We start from the raw sequence: 20,922 nt of genomic DNA on the forward strand, positions 1-20,922 counted from the left end.
TTAAAACTTCAAGCGAGATTATATATATATATATATATTTTTTCTTTTTCAATAAATACGTCATTTAAAAACATCGCTTTCGAGGTGAGAAATTTGAGAATCTCTGAGTTGGTGCAGGTTTTACCTGAGGGATATACGCATGCGCCGCGACCGACAGATGTTTCCTCCTCGCCAACTGTTGCACGCCACTGCGACGAGAGGCGAGGCTGCATCTGATTTACCAAAGAAAGAAAGAAAGGAAAGGAGGAAAGAAGAAGACGAGAGAAGAAAGGAGGAAAAATCCATCTTTCCGTCACTCCTTTGCTCCGCTTTATCCACTCCTTCGAGTCCTTGGGAACAGAGAGAGAAGGAGAGAGCGAGAGAAGGAGGCCCTCTTCGTCGAATCGATACCGAAAAAAAGGGATCCAACACCCGCGCAAGAGGGTGGACCGTCCCTATTTAGAAGAACGCAACCCTTAAACCTCTCGATCGACCCTGGCGATAAACGAGTTGGTACAAGGACAAGACCTAACCCAACACTGCCGGCCAAAAACTTTACAGATTTATCACGCGTCCAATCCAACCCCCCTCCTTTCGATGCCTTTACCGATATCCGTCCATCGTCCGTAATTTCAGATCCCTTCATTCGAAACGAATGAGCGTACATCGAGATTGTACAACGAAAGTCGACCTCCTCGATCAAGTGAAGGAAAAAAAAAAATAAAAAGGTGAGAAACTTCCTTCTCCAGCTTCTTCTTCGCCAACTTCCTACCTTTCCCCTTGTTAACCTCGTTCGAAGTCGATAGAAACGATAGACGGATTTAATTAAAATTACGCGTAATCCGAATCTTTCGACCGATCGAAAGCGAGAAATATTGGAAGAGAACGAGAAGGATTTTCACTTCGGAGGAGACTCAAAGTCCCTTGGGAGGGAAGGAGGAACGGAATCGAAGTACGTTCGAGAGGAGGACAGGTTTGGAGGACTCGTTAGAAGTTGCCACGTCGACAGACAGCATCATCGGTATCGGAACGAGTCACGAACCACCTGCCTCTTGTCCCGTCGTCGTCTCTCGCCCTTGCGCGATTCGCGTTACGACCGCGCCGCTCGTACAGATTTATCGCGCACGGAATATCGAGTGGCGAGGGTATCCGGCGCTCCTTATTACAGCTTATTAAGCGGCAGTAAACCGCATATCCATGATCCAGGAACCGGTCACGAGCGAGAAGCAAATCTCCGGTATCACCTGCCTTCCTCTCCTCCTCTCCTTTCCTCCTTTTTTCCATCGCGAGTTGGCGCACTACTAGCTATTTCAAGAAAGAAAGAAAGAAAGAAAGAAAGGAAAGGAAAGAAAGATTGACGACCGCGTATCATCCTATTTCGTCCCCTTTCGTATAGATTTTCTTCCGAGCGGATGGAGAGAGATGGATTGGATTCTCGCTTCCACGAGAAACAAAATATTCAGGTTGTCGACGAGTTTATTGCCTGGCCCGTTATCACAAGGTATAACAGAGCTGCTCGATGACCCGTTATGTATGAGAAGCACGTAGCAACGCGTTTCGAGTAGTGTATCGTAAAAGTTTCTCTTAGATTTTTCTTTTTTTTTAGAACGTGGCGAAAGTAGAAGACATTTTTGAAAAAGTCGAGAATGAATATATATTTTATATGGAGTTAGAAGAAATATCTTTTTTCGATTTAAACGAAAACGAGCGAGTGTATCTGACAATAAGAACCGGATTTAAAACGCATCCTCTTCTCGCGCGTTACCTCTCACTTGCATTACCAATTACGTTACACGATACAACCTACTTCCATTTATAGCGCATACACGTATACGTAATCTCACTCTGCAGATCCATGAAACTGATAGTGACGAACGTAAACGCAAACTCGTCGTATCACCTACTCGGATCTCACATCTCGAAAAAAGGATCTCCTCGTCATATTTCGATCCAATATCTGTCAAAGTATGCACGCATTCCTTATCGATGATCGGATTTTCGCCAAGATTTTGCACTAATTCTTCGATATATATATATATATATATCATGGAGGATGTTCGACCCCCACCTTTCCATCCCGGACACCTTTTCCCTTCCTCCTTGCCTCGTGCTGGACCCACTCTTCCATCCCCCTCGGTATTCTTCTCGGTCGTAAAAGATCCTGTTCCTGTTGGTCGACCGTGTGCCACGTCCAAATCTCGGCCTTCGTCGAGGGGGAGGCGATTGCTTAACGACGCCAACCACCTGCCCCGGTGAAGAGGAACACGTGCTGCAGCTACGAGGCAGCTGCAACCCAACGACGACGCGCAGGAGACGGGACAGGCTTCCCCTATTTCCGAGGTGTTGAGAGTGTTTGGGAGCTTCGGGGATACAGATATCCGAAGCAGCACGAGGATGAGCGCGCGCCTCGCTTCTCGAACCTTCCGTCCACCGCTCCCCTTTACTATGGCCTCGTCGATTGCTCGTTTTGCACCATCGTTAGAGGAGGATCGGCAGAAAATTGGAGAACTGGATTCAACAAAAATTACGACAAGAAAAGCGAAACGCAATATATTGGAAATATTACATCCTCGATAATTTAACGGATAATTTAATGTAGTTCGTAATCTTGGAATTTTTAATTTAAGGTAATAATAATTCCAGCTTGCCTCGAAACAGATCTGGAAAAAGATCAGGACAGAGGAGCGCAACAGATGGTAGACGGAACGCGTGGCTGATGACGATACAAGTTTTCCTTTTCTTTTCCTATTCCCTTTCGATTCGTATTCCTCCCATTTGAAAATTTTCGTATTGGGGAAATTGTCGTCCGGTTACTTTATCCGCGATCAGTAAATTATGATTAATCTATTTTCGAGTTGGTTGTGCCGTAGACAAAGAATAAGTTCATTCATCGTCTCTTATCCCAAGTTGAAGAAAAATATTCAAGTGGCATTGATTTCGCGTGATCGAGGCGAAGTGATAACGATCCGGTCGAGGAAAACAGAAGGCTGTTCGAGAGGATAGGAGGAAGCGGAGGAAGAAGCAGCTGCCTCCGGGCACGTGGATCGAACAGCTACCTGACCTATTCCGTCCGCTATTTCGTCTTCTTTTTCGACGCTTTTCTTTCCCTCTTCTTTTCACGCACAACACGCGGTCGAATATTAACAAAGAGGATCTATCGTTTCGAGACCAGGTGTACCAAGAGACTCCACCAACTTGTTCTTTTGAATTCTCGATAATGGACAATCGTGTCCATTTATATTTCATTAACGAGCTTTTCGAGTTGAGAAGAATCGGTATTTTATCGCGCTTCTCGCCAACCGATATCAGGATTGAAAAATTCCTTCTTCCATTTTTCACGCGGGTTTCAAAATTTATCGTTTCATATTCCATATAAATTAAATCAATTCGATTGATTTCCTTACGGAGAAATATCCCTTCCCCGAGAGAGAGAGCGAGTCGGTTCTAGGAAATTTTTCGTTCTATCAATGAAATCGTAGGGAATTACAACCGGATATAGTAATATCGACGGACAAAGGTTCTCGTCGATTAACAATGCTAAGAAGAGCCGCACGGATGCGGATACAACGAAGCCCGCATATTAATAGCCGCCGGAAGTCCTCGGACATTTGTCCATTTTACGCTGCACGTATATAATACCTCGTCGTTTCGTATAACGCGATTCTTGACTTTATTATGTCAAGGACTGAGCCAACGTTGAAGGACAATTGCGAATGTAATTATTTCTAATTAATGATCCATTACGAGCGATAAGATCGCATACGAATGCAACGACGAGGAACGATCATGTATGTTAATGGGAAAATGTAAAAATAATCCGAGATCTAAGAAATGTGATAATTGATTTCTCGAAGATCAATTTTATTAGGGATATTATTAAAAATTTGAAATTTTTTAAATCGAAAATTTAGAATATTGTAAAAAATATTATTATCGTTTTAAAATTAATTTAAATATCTTATATTTTTTTAGTAATGTCTCTCGCTCGACTCGCTGCATTCGCGCCACGCGTATTTAAATTCCGAAGGTTGTGAGCGCACTCTGAAACTTTACTGGTGATGGATAAAACAGGGAACTGTACCGAGTCGGTAATATACTCGACGAAGATAATTCGATTTACGCGAATCAAACTCGAGCTTGCGTTATTAGATCGCGCTGAAATGAAGGGAAAATTGTAAATTGCAAGATAAATTTCCTTTAAGAAAGGAAATGTTTCGTTAAATAATAAACTCTTTCTCTATCTTTCTTACTTTGTCGTTAAAAAATTAATTTAATTAGAAGCAAACATGCGAGGATCCCGATATATCTCGGCACGATGCAGATATTAATATTTTCATTGAAAATGTTTATTCAACGACACGATAAAAGTGAATAATAACGAGAGAGAAAAATCTAATCTTTTTCTCAACGATAAATGTACAAACAATGTTATCTAGTGTATGCCAATTAAGAATTGTATTCATCATCAAGAGGACAAATTAACATCGTTGCAGTTTCATCTGCATTCTCGGAATTCAATTGTGCAATTCGCCGCTCTAGAGAGAAATCTTATACGTGACGTGTAACAAAACCGTAGGAGCGAGAGATAGAACCATTGTCCACCGTGTATAATTCGGTTTAACCGTCTCTACAATTTCAATTTACCGAGAAGAAACGCGAATGAAAAAAAAAAAAAAAAAACGATATTTTCGAAATAATAATCGTTCGCGCATTTAGAATACATCGTATACAGCAAAACAATTTCAACGATTCGATTATTAACCAAATAGACGAAGAAAACGAGCGACGATATCGAGTCGTTGGACTTCGTTGATCGATCGAGCCGATATCCGGAGGGGAAAAGTATGTTGAAAGAAAAAAATGAGGAAAAAATCCTCGCCTCGCCGAGATTTTTAACGATAGAATCGCGTGTACTCCAATATTTCCGAATAGGCCTCTGTCGAGGTCACCGACCACCACGCTGCAACGTTATCCATTCCGCGTTGGCAGGTTATCGATCCGTGCACAGGCGCCTTGACCGACCTCCGATGCATCGCCAAGTGCAAGTGCAAAAGCTCTCTCACCTTTCCGCTCTCGGACAGGAAGGATCTGGCGCGCGCATCGCGCTAGACAGATAATCGAACACCTTCCCGTACGTACGTATATACGTACGTACGAACTGTCGTCGAGCGTTTGTTGCACGCGCTATCTTTCTTTCTTAACTTTACACGTTGATTGATACACGTTCGTTGATATCGTTATATTTCCAGGCATTTCTTCTTTTTTTTTTTTTCAAGCTTTCGATATTTTTTTTTTTTTNTTTTTTTTTTTTACGTTATCTACGTACAGCAACACGTAAGAAAGTCGAACCGTCATAATTACGCGATATGCGCACGAAACACGAACGGACTTGATTAAATTGACGCCTCGACATACTTTCCTGCACTTTCGATCGGACTATTTGTTTCGTTCGATAACGTTGCTTTCATTGTCTAAACTTTCACCGGTATTAGGTCGTTGATTTTCGATAAAATTGTTTACATATAATAATCGTAGAAATTACTTTATAATAATTAACCATTCAATCCACAAGAAAATGTTAACGAATACAATCCCAATTTTAAGGCTTAATCATATTCCGAACAGTTGACGCAGGGTTATAATTAATTAATCTTGTAACATCGAAACCCGAACGGTTAATGCACATGTCACGCTAGATCACTTTACGCCGTTCCATTACGTTTCATTATCATTTTACCCGCCCCCCTAATCCCCTAATCCCTACAATAACTTGTACGCTCGTTTACTCTTACGCACAAAATCCCGCTCCACTATTTAACCTTGCGATAACAGGGTTAAATTCGGTAAATTCGAAGAATCACCGAGGGTAAAAGCATCTAGCATCATCGAGTGGGAAGCACGGGGACAGGGATATCGATTTCGAACCTCGACGTGGTTGGAAGCGCGGCGGTTCCAAGTCCAAGTACAAACGTTAACTACGGAAATTGTTTCGGTCGTCGGCCGCTACTTGAACACGTTTAATCTATCCTCTGTGCAGCGAACTCTTCGTGTCTATCGCGCCTTCGAGGTATGAACATAGGAAGCGTTCTCATTCTCTCTCTCTCTCCTACGTTCTACGATTCTCACGCGTCGTTCGTTCCAACCAAATTCCCTCCATTTTCCACGTTAAATTCTTTATTTTAATCGTCGATGATTTTTCGAGCACGATGAATTATTTGCAAAAGTGATTCCAAGTTTCCTCCAACTTTTTCACGGATAATTAAATTCGAATAATTGGAAGAAAATAAGAATGAAAGAATGACGCAAAGAGGCACGGAGATATGGAAATGGTTGGAAAGTTGGAACGAAGTTGGTCGGGCAAAGTTCGAATCGCGATCGCGTCAATTGTCGACAATTTGTCGCTTTGCGGCCTTCGTTGCACACTTGGAGAACTTGGAGCCGCTCGGTCGGCTATCGACCACGCGGTGAAGATCGATTCGTCGCGCTCAAGCAACGATTGAAGATTGAAATCTCGTTTTCATTGTGTCCATAAGACTTGTACACGCCCATAAGCTTCAAGGGAGCGAGCAACTGGAAAATGGAATTGCGCGCATATAAGTTAGAAACTTATAGCCTTTCGTAGAAGTAGAAACGATCACTCGTTTTTCTTTTCTTCGTAACGAACGGCCCCACCGACGAATTATTTAGATTACACGTCAATTGACACCAATTGACCGGCGTGTGGTTCGTCCACAATGTGAACCGGCCGAGACGAAGGCAAACGCCTCTTCCACCCATCCACACCCATCATCTATCTTCGTGACATTTCGTCAAACGTTAATCTTTCCCGGATTCCTTTTCCATCTTTTCCGGATTCGATCGCAATTATCACGCAATTAAAAAACTCACCACGGTCAGGCTGTCCAACTCGCCGAGCCATTCGTTCAAAAGTTGTTCCGGGTCTGTCTCGTTGTCGCTGTCCTCGCCTTCCTCCTCGTACCGCTCCATGATCCAGCTTACGACCGTAATCTAAGCGACTCTCCTTATCCTCTGCAAACACACAAACAAACTCAATTGGAATATGATCGAACGATTATGAGAAAAGGTTTTCGAAAACCTTCTTCTTCCAAACCATTCATATGCGTCCCCTGGCGGATGCATTTCAGCCAATAATTCCCACCTAAAACCACTTGGCGCAACCTGAAAGAAGCCCTTTACACCACCTTCGCTCCCATTCAACGGCGCAACGACACTCGGGCGCGATATACAATCGGAACCGCTTTGGACGAGGACGAGGAAAACGGGATTGGACGATTGGGGAGAGCGGGGACTCGAAATGGAATTCGAACCCCTGATTTCGCACCCCTCGAAAATCCCCGCTAATGGGCCCTGTGCGCCAACGACTCTTCCCTCATCCGACGCAAATTGCACCGATGAGCGACAGCCGTCCGAACGCGTGCGACTGGGCGCCTCTTCGCCACAGCGGCGGATACATCACGAAACGCGAGATACGTCGCAACGTAATGTACACAGAGCGTCTAGATTTTTTCCCGGACGCTTGTCTCTTTTTCGTAATTGCGTCATACGTCCTTATTCCGGATCTTTCGATATTTCACCGATGATATTTTATTTCATTAAATTTGGGCCGTTTTCATTAAATTTTCCACCGATCGGACGAGAAAGTGGAGGAAAAGTCTCGAGAACTGTCGTCGTGTCCCACTTTAGGACACGAGGCGGGCATGAAAAATGAAATACGAAGGAGGAAGCCGGTAGCATAAACGCGTGACGCTGACACACGAAGGCAAACATTGAAAAAAACAGGTTGTGGCGCCCAGAAGAGGAGCGTGACGCACTCGTCGCTCGTTAGTCAGCGTCTTCCTAGGGGCACACGAAGAAAGAAAACTCGGTAAAAAAAGTTTTTGAACTCCGGCCAAGTGGTTCATTGCCAAACTTAGCTCGCCGTTTCGAGGAACGTTCGACGCGCTCTTTCCTTTTATTCCCTTTCGCTGGCGAAAACCCTCTCGCGAATTCGACGCGTATCGACCTACTTCGAAGCGAGAAACCATTATTAACCCACTCTAGATTTTACAACTGGTAGAAACAACACGTTTTTACGACAGAATTGCAGAGGAGTTTCGTTCGAGTTTTCGTATTCGAACAAAGAAGAAAAAGAAAAAGGCAATGATTTTATCGACTTTTAACAGGAATCGAATGCAATGAATCAACGTGACGCATCCATGCGACAAATCCAGTTCCTGCAAACAAAAAAAATATATATATATATATATATATTTGTGTTTCGTTACGTCATGATACGTGCGATCACGATCCACTGTCACCTTGCGCACCATCGACACGTGTCGCGACATATTTGTAATAAGAAACACGACGCACCCTGATTTTCCGAATATTCAAAATTCGCGGGAAAGAATACGTTGTACGAATTCTTTCTGAACGATGCGGGGCAAAGTCTTGAAAGAGAAGGAAGAGAGAAAGAGTCTCTCTCTTTCGCGCGCGAAAGGGTTTCAACGCGCTTTCGTTGGCCGGGTTTTCAACGAATTTCCCGGCAGCATTGCGAATAACACGTTTCACGTGGTGACGAACGAAAGGGAAGGCCGGGCGCGGTGTTGGCGCGTCTCGTGACTTCGTGGTTCGCGCGTGATAATAAACACCGGAAGCAGGGAGGAAAAATGCCAGCAGGGAGAAAAACTTTCTTCTGTGGAGGATCAAAGTGTGCCTCGTTGCGAACGAGCGTGCAATCTCGGAGGGGAGGGGGAGGGAGAGAGGGAGGAAACTCAAAGCTTGGTCGTCGACCATGTTCGTGGAAACCCGCTAGTACACACATCTCTAGTGGAAACCTTACCCATTTCGGCGAAAAATAACTATAGAAAACGCGGTAGCGTTTTGTTACCCGTTTGCCTCATATTTTTCAACCGTCTAAGTGGCAGAGCTCTATTTGTACGTACTGGGAAAGAATTTTAAGCTCGACAGAGTGGAAAATACAAAGAATTTCTTTAGAATGCGAATTTCTTCTCGGGATGAGATGATTTTATCTCGAAAAAAGGGGGAAAAAAGAAAAGAAAAGAAAAGAATTCGAATTCGAAAGAGAATCGGAACGAGAATCGAGGATAGAGATTTTTAAGAAGAAGTTTTTTTTACGATTATATATATATATATATATATATATATATATATATATATATNTATTTCGTAGATTCAATATCAATAATTTTATTTCATTCCCGTCTTTTTTAAAATCTCTCGATAATGCGTGTGTTATTTGCCGGAGACAAAAGACGAGGAAGAAATCTCATCCTGTTAATACCGTCCAGTTTGTACAGAACAATTTGCAATAAAAAGTCAATGGACAACAACTACTCCATCTTCATTCTTCGAAGAAACGTATCCCCGAGAAATTCACGTCTCGGTTCATCGCTGACTAACTGTACGCCTTTTTACGAGGTATTATAGCAACAAGGTCAGCGAGTCAGCGTCACGGCAATCAATTTCCCCGCTTTAAGGAGCTACACGTCCGATGCAAATCGTGTCTTCCTTCGTCAAACATCCTCGATAAACGTCGTATCTAACCAATCCTTTTAAAAACTCATCGTCTACAACTTCTTTCGAAAGCTGGAATCGAACTTAATTATGCCCTCGAAAAAGAATAAAATCTCGAATTCTTTGATCGCTGATCGGATGCGGCCATCTTTCCTTTCCGCCAGAAGGATGGAAGACTTTGTTTCTTTTTCTCCCTCACCTTCTAAACGACCTTCTAAACGACACTTCGGATATCGATCGTGAAGGTGGGGCTCGTTAGCCACCAAGTGACTCCAAACTTCGAGGCTTAATTCTTCGAGGTTTAATTCTTGCGATGCGCAAAAATTCCACCGATTTTCACCGATCATCGAAAAATCGATGTCAAGAATTTTTACTCACTTCGAACGTATCCTCCTCCAGTCAAGTTGGAACGGCAAGGTAAAACCGATTGGATTTATACAACTCAATCGTCCTACTATTTCTAACCACTTCTATATATATATATATATGTATAGACTAACCCAGTTACATTCTACATTCTTCGTTCGAATTACACAGTAATAAGTGTAGCGATTATCTCTACCAATAGCAATAACAATTACAAATTCGCACGGTTCGACGCGAAAATAAATTTCATCAACGTCGTTGCGTACCGGCTGATACAGGGGACAGATATTTCCCGTTCGACGAGGCGAGAGAGAGAAGAAGAAGAAGGAAAGAGCGCGGTTGTGTACGGATATGCAAAGTTGGCGCGGAATAGCGGCGAATTAACCGCAGAAATCGATTTACTTGGGGCGGGGTTAAGTAACATTTTATGTAGGCTCGTTTTGCGCGAGGAGGAGAGGCGGCGTTGAGACCTCGATTGTAAATCAAGCGGAAGAGAGCCCACGCCGTGTCCCGCGCCCCACTTCCCGGCCTCTAATTAACGACCGATTAACGGAGCCGTGATAAATTCTTATTCCTTGCGGAGGACGCGCGTCGATCGACAACCCGCTTAAGGTTGCCATCCACCAACCGTTTTCTCGCAATCGACGGGAGGCGGTTTCGATATTTGCGCGAAAGTGAGACGTAGGAGAGGAATCCGATCGAATCTTTCTTCGAGACTCGACGAGATCGGTTAAAAGGAAAACTCTTTAAAAATATTTGATTGGAGAATTTTGAAACGCTCGAAAGGAGGGGAAAAGAGTTTCGTGAGAGGGAGGGGGAGGATCGGGTCAAATCGGCGAAAAATCGGAATTTATCGGATCTCGTGGCGCAATTACTCGAAATACCACGAACGATCCACGGAATCCGTTTGCAAAGCGAATGACAAATGGATCTGACGTAATTCACCGACGAGACGATCATTGAGATTCCATCCTAGTCGCCTTCTTCGCTCGCTTTTGTCTCTGAAATTTTCCGCGTTACGTAAACAAAACTGTTAAAAGGGCAATCGTCCGGGAATTTCAATCGGTTTCCCGACTCACGTTCGACACGTAATTCACGTTTATCGACGCATCGCTCTATTTTTGCCCCGAAAAAATCAATTCATCGAATCTAGCGATTCGAACGAATTAATAAAAAAAGAAAATGTACAAACGAAACAATGAAGAAAAAACAATGAAGAGTACGGAAATCTACAGTGAGAAATGCGTCAGCGTTGCACGCGGATACGTATCCAAGATCAGAGTTCGCCGCGAACAGTGACGATCCTGCATTTTTGATAATTCGATGAATCACGCGATACATTCAGCGATGCAGTCCGCAACGTGTATTCGGTATGCACACCAAGATATAACGTGGATACAACGTTAAATCGTCCACGAGTTAATAAACGAGGCCTTGCGATCCACGGTTTTATGTAATACAGCTTAGAGAAAAGAAAGGAGAAGAGGTATATTTTGTTCGCGCGACCGTGTCATCGATAAATATAAGCGCATCGTTACGTTATATACGTAAAGACTCGGGGAGGGGAGGGTGTTTCTCGCGTTCGGTAGCTATGGATATATCGTGCGAGGAATGAAAAATTAATTTCTAGCCTCTTTGCAGCCTGTTTCAATACTTTACACGCCACCTATTAGACCTTAAATACGAACGTTAAAAGCACGTAGAATGAAAACGTTATTGCGCGCAGCTTCTCTCTCTCTCTCTCTCTCTCTCTCGACACCGTATTGCTTCGTTATCGAGAATATCGACGAAGATGGGTCGATTAATTATCGTCGGGTAATTTATGATAAACTATCGGTAAAATTGAGTTTAACGCGCCACCAGACGCGAAACTCTTCGCCCGTCCGCTCGACTTTTCCCTTTCGATCTGTTCACTCGATATTCTTCCCTCGCGCGACGACGTTTAAACACAGCGATGAAACCAATGCCAATTCTAATAAAAAAAGAAAAAAGTAATAATTCAAGCATATACTCGATCAAAGCGATGGACAAACAAAACTTTAATACCTTTTCTTTTACCGCAAAGTTCGCAAAAAGAAAGGAAAAAAACACGCGACCTTTCGCTATCGAGTTGTTTTTTCGCGTATCGTATTTAATATTCAGAGGGGGGTATCCGCAGATAGCATCGTCGTATTTCAACCGAGGCTGCGCGGGAATCGTAAATAAGCAAAGTCTCGAATAACTAAATTGCACGTTGTAACAAAATTTAATTTACAACCGGCGTGTATAGGCAACAAGCCGGGGATAAAAGGCCACGTTGATTTTCTTTCGTTCGGTTCAAAGTGTATCTCCGTTGAAACGCAACGGCGTGACCCGTTGCGTTGAATGGCGAGGATTATTCAGAGGCGGCTCTCTCTCTCTCTCTCTCTCTCTCTCTCTCTTCGCGCGGCTGCCCGTCAAAACGAAACGCGGTATCGCATTCCGAACGAATGCTTGCAGTCCTGAGTCGCAGGACGTTGGTAATTACAGACACCGGAATGAGAGAAACGAGTTTATCGCGTAAAGCTGCCGTTGGGTGTCCTTGCAAGGTTTTATTATACGACTCGGGTGTCGTGGAACGGGCGATCGCGAGTATTTTATCAACACGCGCGCCTCGTGTAAATTTTCTGAACGTTACGTTACGCGGTATCGCGATATCAGAGATACGCGAAAGGGGGAATGTTAAAACAATCGTTATCGAAGCGAGGCGACGAAAGAATGCGTCATAGCCGCCGCCGCTGCTGCTGCTGTTGTTGCCCTTGTCCTCGAATTAACCCGGTTACGCGCGCGCGGAATTTTCACAAAAAGTCGTTTCGATGAATGCCGTCGAGTCGATCGTGTGTGTATATATATATATATATACACGAGGAAGGAAGGAAAGAAAGAATTGCAAGGTTTCGTCGCGAAACCATTCGGTGAAATGGTGCGACGCAGACATAGAACGTAGGCCGAGAGATATCGATTGCCCGATTAATAATGTAACGACCTGGCAAGGGAGGCTTACTATTACGAGTCGAGTAATACGTGGCCGACGTTCGTTACGTAAGTATTATACTTGGTTCTTCGAAGAAGAAATCGATTTAAAATTGGCGAAGAAAATATTCGTCTTTGAACGTAGTCTAGTTTCTTTTTTCAAAATTCTCATCGACGAAATACGTGTGCAATGCGTGGTGTCGAGAAGACCGTCTTTCCGTTCCGTTCATTTTTTTAGTTATGCACGTACATGTGTACGGCACGTCAAACGGAATGGTGAAACTTCAAAGGAAAAAAATCATATTCGGAGGGATTAATTTAATACGAAGGGGAGAGGCGGTCGATGCGCCTTTCGGGTACACGAAATATAAATGGCTTTCCGGTTCGAACATGCCTCCTAGGCATAACAGTGTTAAAATACGATTTAATAGCCTCCTCTTCTTGTTCCGTGAAATTTAGCGCAACACGGTTTCAATTTACGCTTATGGAACTTAATTTATTTTCGTTTTCGACGTTTTGCGTGTTCGTTTTAACAAAATTAAAATATAAATTTCTTCGCGAGATATAAATATATATATATATATATATATGCAAATTGTGGCTTCGAATTTTCTAAACAAAGTTTAAAACAAAGATTTTCCAGGACAAAGAATGCTTCGTTGAGAAACGAAGCCGCGCGTCGTTTCATTACGCGGCGCGAAAACACGCGACGTTATCGATTTTCGCGTCCCATCCTCCATGCATCCAAATGCGTTTCGACCAACGGTTTGTATTCGCGGTGAAACGAGATTTTCGAAAGCTATTTTTTGCCAAACCGAAATAAAACTTTAAAAGTGGTCCTCGAAATACGCGTTTTAAAAAAAAATGTGTATCCTCTCTCTCTTATTTTTAATAAACGTACATTTTATTATGCGGCGCATACTGCAAAACCCGTCAAAACGTTCCTGCGCGAAAGCAAACACGACGATACCGAGTGTGCGTTGCTTTTTAACTTAATCTCGCGTTTTTCCTTCTTTTTTTTTTCTCTCTTCAAAATACGCACGTACACCGATCTAATTTCCACTCTCCTTCAACTTTTCAAACTTTCAAATTATAAAATTTCACGCGAACGACGACTCGTTGATTCTTCCACTGCTTAGAAAGTCCGTCCACTTTTCCTCTTCTTTTTTCTCTTTTCACTCTTCCCACTCCTTTCCTTCATCCCGCTTCGATCGTGAATCAGATCGAACGAATCGTTGATCCAAGGAGATCGAACCCACTTGATCCACGTTTCCCTTTCGTAAACGTAAAATCCGACTTTCTCCGAATGAGAAGCGGGATCGGTAACGCGGAACAATTACACCGGCTCGATCGGTAATTATCTCGGTAGCTCGGAATCGTTTGCTCGACATGTGTTCTTCCAACGCTCGTTCGCGCGAAACCTGATCGTGCGTGAAGCCGCCAATTTACACGGTATTCAGTGGCAAGTATCCCGTTTCAACGAAGAGTTACTCGCGAAGAAATCGATCCGAGGAGAGAGGGAGGCAGAAAAACTCATCACGGTCACGGTCGAGACCGGATTATCCCCGGTCGAAAATTCCTCGACACTCCTCCGTCATTTCGTCTTTAAAACTAGCGCGACGCTATATCGCCGCTTATAAGAGAAGGAAAGAGAAACACTTTCGTTTAACCGGATCGGTTAAAATCTAATTAAGGACGACGAAAGGGGAACGAGGATAATCTAATGAATATGGGGGAAAGGAGAGAAAATCGAAGAGCAATGATTTCTCTCGTGGCCGAGTCTCGGGTGTAGAGAACCGATCGGTTTCGATCTTCCGGCCCCGTTTCTAACGCGTGTCGTGCACACTCACGAACGGTGACCGCAAACTCGAAATCCATCGGATCAACGAGACGACAGCATTGATCGCTGTTAACGTCCACTTCGCTTTGACGAGCAATTGCCCGTGATTGACGCACCAACATCGTGACGGAGAGAGAGAGATTACCTCGAGATATCTCCTGCCATCTTCCACAAGGAAATTTGCTTTCCGTGTCGAAAAATAAGCTTGGCCTATTTGTTCGACAAAACTTAAGAGAGGGACGGAAGGTAGAGTGAGTGATCCTGATGTATACACGGGAAAAAGTTAGGAGAAAGGCAAGGATACTGGAAAAATTGCTTCGAATCCCTCCCTCCGTGTTTACCAGGACTCCGCTTCCTTAAATCGCCATATTTGCGATTCGTTCCGCATCCCGGCAAGGTAATACGAAGCCCGATACCGACGGGAGATGGATGGAAGGCATCCAGCAAGCGTGGTGCGTGTGCGTGCACGAGCGCAGCCTCGACGTTTCGACCGGCAAATAAAGTCAACCGATATCGATTCCTATCGATCTCAGCATCCGCGTACACAACACTCGCTCCCATTTATTACACGCGTGGATTGAATCGCACGCGTGCCCACCTGGCATCGATATTATTCCCAGACAACGACGCCCATTCAAATCCCTCGTATCCTCGCGATTTTTTCCCTTCTTTCCTTTTCCCTCGCGCGTAAAAAAAAAACGAATCTCATCGATATCTCGTTTTATCGAAACGGTACACACGGTGGCTAGATCGATCTAGGTTAGAACGACAAGTCCAAGCTGCGTGGAAATCCCGTTCGACGTTGGACGAGGAGCGTTATCGAGGAGCATCGAGCAAACAAGCGTCTGAATCGCGTCCATTGGAATGAGAATTTCAAGCTTGTTTGTCCTCGGTTTTCTTGCCTCGTGAAGGGAGTGGATGAGAATAACGAGAGACGAATCCATCCTTCACGGAGGATATGTATCGGCGAGGCAGGGGGAAGGGGCGGCTGAAAGCGATACAAGAGCGTTCCAAGCGTCCCTCCCCTCCTCGATTACGACAACTTCCGTGTGAAACGTGAAACGAACACGGAGGTTTAATAATTGTGACGCGTACCGAGATACGGAGTTAACAGCGGGTTAGAGAAGAGAAAACGAGCTTCGAAATCCGAGGTTTTACCTTCGACAAATTCACAAATTCTCGCCCCTCCTTTCAATCGCTCGCACGCTTTTTCCCTTCGTAAAGGGCGTAAAGTTGCGACGAGCGCGACAACTTTCTCGGGGATAGCCGTTCCGGGTGAAAGTCTCGCCCGGTGAAACGCGGCGAGGTTCACGGTGGGTGGTTGTAACGGTAATAACGATTTTAACCGCCAGAGTTAATTTATTTTTCGCGATCTCTGCCGGCGCGTGAACCGTTCTCGCGTGGAATCCGTCGAGAGGAGAGATATTCCGAGTGGTCGGTTCGAAGGTCAGCTTCGAACAATTCCTCCCTCGCCGAGATTAAAAATCGTTGGAACGCGTTGAAAAATCTTTGCTGCAAAAAGGTAGACGAATCGATTCGAGTCGACTTTTCGTTCCCAACGATTACCACCACTTCTTATATATGTGTGTATGTATGCTTCATAAATTTATCACACGTTCGTTTCGAATTTAAATCGCGTTCTCGAATCACTTGGATCACGATTCGTTTCATGGATGTTCCATAATTTTCGTTTTATGCCAAAGCCCACGATTCCGTGGTAAATATAAACCGATATATCGATAAAAACGATTATCGGAGGCATGGAAGGCCTCGACATTTCGACGGGTTCTCCGATCTGCCCACGTGGCGGACGTCAACGTCTCAATAAGAAGGCGCAAGTTGGCGATGCGTGTACGCCCGACGAGCGTAAACCGGTAAAAATAAACGAAAGGAAAGGAACCTGGGCCATTCCGTACGACCATTTCTGGCCGAGATGCGACGCGGGAACGGTACTCGTTCCAATAAACCGTGTACGTTGCCCGTGGCGATACTAAATATAATAACACCTCTTCGATTTCGTGCCACGCTCGAAGCAGCTACCGCCGTACGTGTGTACCAACAAGCCAATCGACCGTTTGCCCGAGACGCCAATAGTAAATAAACACGAGAGAAAAGAGACGCCTCGAATTTTGCACAATTTTCAATAATTCGAATAATTCTCTCTCCACGTTGGATCGTTTCGTAATCTCGTTTTTTTTCCTTTCTTCTTTTCCCTTTCGTTCGAATAAATCGTTCGAATATCGATTATCTCTCAGATATACCACTCGATGAAATTCGCGAATTCGTAACGAATTCGTAACGGAGAGACGGAGTGATAGTTTTTTTGATCGATATTCCAAAGGAAAGATGGGATAATTTTATTACCGACCGGGCGGTGTTAAACCGATCCGAGCGCAGCTGTCGTTTACAATTCGAGCGGCCATTGTCGCGCGAAATTCCGCGCGATCGCCTCGTTAAAATATTTGCCTACGCGCGCGAACAGAGGAATCGGGTTTTCATTCCTCTGTTTTCAACGGCCGACAGAGACCTCTATCGAGTCATCCGTTACGAGCGTCGCTCTGCCCGCTCATAATATCCGAGTTGGCATCCAACTCAGATCGTCACGAAACTCGAGTCGTTGCGAACCGCATCGATCATCCATCTAACGAACCACGGATGTTCCTCCTCTCCCATCCTCTTACATCCGCTCGAGAAAAATTATCGAAGCGACCAAAGACGCACCCCTCCCCCTCCGTCTCTATTTATACAGCTCGAATAGTACTCCCCCTCCCTCCCTCCCTCCCTTCCCCCACGCTCGATCCGTCGATTACGAACCGGATACGCATGTGTCCCGTGTTTCTTCCTCCCTCCTTTTTTTCTTCTTCCTCTTCTTTTTTTCCACCGCTTCGAGTATACGAGACTACCGAACGTTGGTCGGATACGCGCGCCGCCTGCTGGGTCGCTGACTCGAGCGCCGAAAACAGGAGGAAAAAGGGGAGCGCGACCGGGTTATGAATGGAAATATGTTTTTAACGGTTCCAAAGTTGGCATCGCCGCTCCGTCTGGTGTTCGAGCCATCCCCTGTCTCTCTCTCCTCGTACCAGTCAGTCATTACAAAGGGAAACGAGTAATTTGAATAAATCAAACCACGTTTAATCACGCTCCCGCGCTCTGCGCGTTGTTTATTCCTTTAACTTTTTCCCTGGACTTATAATCCACCGGTAATCGAGGAGAGATATTACGAGATCGATTTGACGAAGAGAGAAGAATTGAAACGCTTTCACAAGATTCCGCCATCCTTTGCTTTATTCCAGTGTATATATATATATATATATATATATATTTTCCATTCTCTCACCTTCCTCTCTTCCCTCTCCTTCTCACGTTTCTTCCCTCGATCCCCCCGCATTATCACCGCGAACCATTCCTCCCGTCGTCTCTCCTTTCTCTCTCGAGATCATCCTCCGTTGAACGGATCGACGAAAGCGCGTAGCGTTTCGAGGCGCCGCAAAAGGAAGAAGAGGCGGCGACCAACGGGAGAAAAGGAAGGATAGGGGAGCTTCCAAGTTTACGCGCTTCACACCTATCCCAACCGCGTTACACCTACCACCTTCTCTCCATTTCTCTCTCTTTCCCTTCGAGAATCGAATTTATCGAAATTCTATTCCCCGGAAAACGAGTCTCTGATCTCGCTATCGTTTCTCTTTTCTTCTTTCCCAGCGAACTTCATCCCCCTTTCCATCTACGAATTCGTGGCACGCAACGCAACGTTAACGAAACGGAAGAGGAATAAATACGAAGTGTGGGAAAATTTCCATTTCCATTTCCATCGCGCCTCGTTATTTCGCCGCGTGGCGAATCGCATTCCTCCCGAAATTCGTTCGCGATTCGACGAGGAGGAGATGGATGATCCGCGGAGTTTTTCGGTATAAAAACTAAGGGGAATTTTGCGCGCAATCTCATTCAACTTTCCCTCCGGTTGATAAGCCCGTGTATCCAGCGAATGAATGCCCCGACTGTTCCATAATGACGCGTGTATACCATGCTGCTGAGGTGACGTCAAATATCGTATCGCGTCGTATTTTTGTCGCAAACAACGCTTGAAAGAAGACGAGTATCCTGTTTCGCGTATACGATTTCATATTCGTTGTACGCGCCATCTTTCTTTCCTTTCTTCGCCAACTTCGTTGGAAATAATCGGTTGGAGCAAAACTGAATCTTCCAGTCGGACCTTTTATTAAGCTACCTTTAAGTAGGAAGTAATCTTTATCTTAAGTTTTTAATCAAGTTCATCGAGCCAATGCATCTCCCCTTCCACGGCAAGCGTACGTCGATCCATTGTCGTATCGTCGAGCGAATTAGTTCTCGAGTTCTCGATTGATCGGCTCGTCTATCTTCCGATCTCGTCGAGAATCGCCGATCAACGATGACTCACGGAGCGGAGGAGATCGATCCACGCCCACGCGCCCATTCTTCGCAAAATATCCCAGCTTTTCTACATATCACGCTTTCGCGTCAAAATCAAATCGACCGGTTGAATATTTGAAAAATCGTTTCCATCTTTACGCCGATAACGCGTTGCTCGAAAATTATTTCACGAAAATAAAATGGTAGGAGATGCAACGAAATTTTTATTTATCATTTGCCACGCTTGGAAATTGTTTCGATAACCAAAGATCGACGCGACGATTTTTAATCGATACTAACATTTCCAGTCAACTGATTCGTGCAAAAAATTTCCAAATACAACATTGTATATATTATATATATACGTACTACGATGAAATATGATATATTTCAAAGTTCCTTCGTAAATGAAAAAGCTTACACGTTGCAAAGAACGATCGAGCTACGAGACTACACCGTGTCAAAGTTTTCAGAGGAAGGGAAAATTACCCGGCGAAACTGAAACGAAGAAACGTACACGACAGGGTGAGTACGTGAATGAACGATTGTGACGATATAGCATATAACCGTACCACAATCGTGTCATCTGTAATATCGTCTTAGCTACGAATGACCGAATTCTTTGTTCGAGCGCAACTTCGTTCTGGCCAATGACGAATTTCTAAGAGAAGTTGCGATTGGATCTCGCGAAACTCATCTCGTCGAAGGATAAATGGCGGCCACGTTCCACAATTCGACGAATTCGACCCAACAACGAAAATCACCGATGTCGCGCGGAATTCTGGAAAAACGGAAGCGAAAAGGGGAAGAAAGCTCGGTTCGGTATTTCGGTCAGCTATCGGTTGGGCAAAAATTCTATACGTGGTTTCTCGGAGAGGACGTCAGGACAAAAGGAAAAAGGAGGCCCTCGCGAAGGAGGCGAGGACAGCGCGCCAGACGAAAAACGAAGAGGCGAGCGAGGCAGGCGTGGAGGGCAGAATACGGGAATAGCCAACTCATACGTGGACGACTGCCGTGCTTAAAGTACCGACAGTTTCTCCGCTTCTAAATATAGCACGATTTCGATCGGACTCGAGACGTCGAGCATCCGCTCGCCTACCCTTTTTTCCTTTCTTCTCTTACCGATCATTGTATTCAACCGAATGTAAAAAAGACTCGTTTCAACAAAATTTTCCAATTCTCTACGCTCCTAGGTTTTTAAAAAAATTTGTTCGAATCGAGACAGAATACATCCGTTAAATCGGTTCGCTCGAATTGGTAAAGTGCGTCGACCCTCAGATCGATATTTCTATTAGGCGGTGTGTCAACGTCTAGTAGCGAATTCTCCTTCCCCTTTCTCCTCCTCCCCTCCTCCATCGGTGTTTCGCGCCTCGGTTTTCGCTTTGGGCCTGGTGCTGAATGGTCGTCGCGTGACGGGTGCTCCAAGTCGCTAAGATCGGAGAAAAATTCCTCGGCTGGACCCTTTCTCTCGACGAAAACGAATCGAAGAAGAGAACCAGCTTCTCGACACCATCGAATTATCCCACGAGAGTCGATCCCAAGATCGCGACACACTCTGCGGTTTCCTCGAAAACGCGGAAAGATCGATTAACCGAGTTCCTGGTTTATCCCGGAATATTGATTTACTTACTTGCTTACTTACTTACTCGCTCACCACGTGGCAGCGTTCGAGAACTCGTTGAGAGAATATTGATTTACGAATTAGAAATTCTACAGATCTACCTCTCGGTTAAGCTCGGTGAAAGTTTAGAATTTACTTTAAGTTTCTCGAGCGAACTTTATTTCAAAATCAAAAAGAGCAAACCCAGCCGCCGAGCTTCCTC

At 44.6% G+C, this 20,922-nt stretch overlaps 1 protein-coding gene across 2 annotated transcripts in view; it reads right to left on the minus strand.

Moving 5' to 3' along the window:
* The window catches only part of LOC122720852 (amyloid beta A4 precursor protein-binding family B member 1-interacting protein-like), a 115,673-nt gene that overhangs the window by 67,362 nt on the left and 27,389 nt on the right, over positions 1–20,922 (minus strand). The window contains exons 1-2 of one of the 2 annotated variants that reach the window (XM_043947886.1): positions 7,091–7,434; positions 6,868–7,008 (exon numbers count right to left, since the gene is read on the minus strand). In XM_043947886.1, the coding sequence (XP_043803821.1) occupies positions 6,868–6,966 (99 nt within the window). In that variant the 5' untranslated portion in view covers positions 6,967–7,008; positions 7,091–7,434. Of the gene's footprint in view, positions 1–6,867; positions 7,009–7,090; positions 7,435–20,922 lie in introns of those variants that run through there. The other variant, XM_043947885.1, reaches the window with a different exon arrangement.

The sequence above is a fragment of the Apis laboriosa genome, unplaced genomic scaffold, assembly GCF_014066325.1.
Source record: "Apis laboriosa isolate Shangri-la unplaced genomic scaffold, ASM1406632v1 scaffold13_cov153, whole genome shotgun sequence".
Taxonomy (NCBI): Eukaryota; Metazoa; Arthropoda; class Insecta; order Hymenoptera; family Apidae; genus Apis; species Apis laboriosa.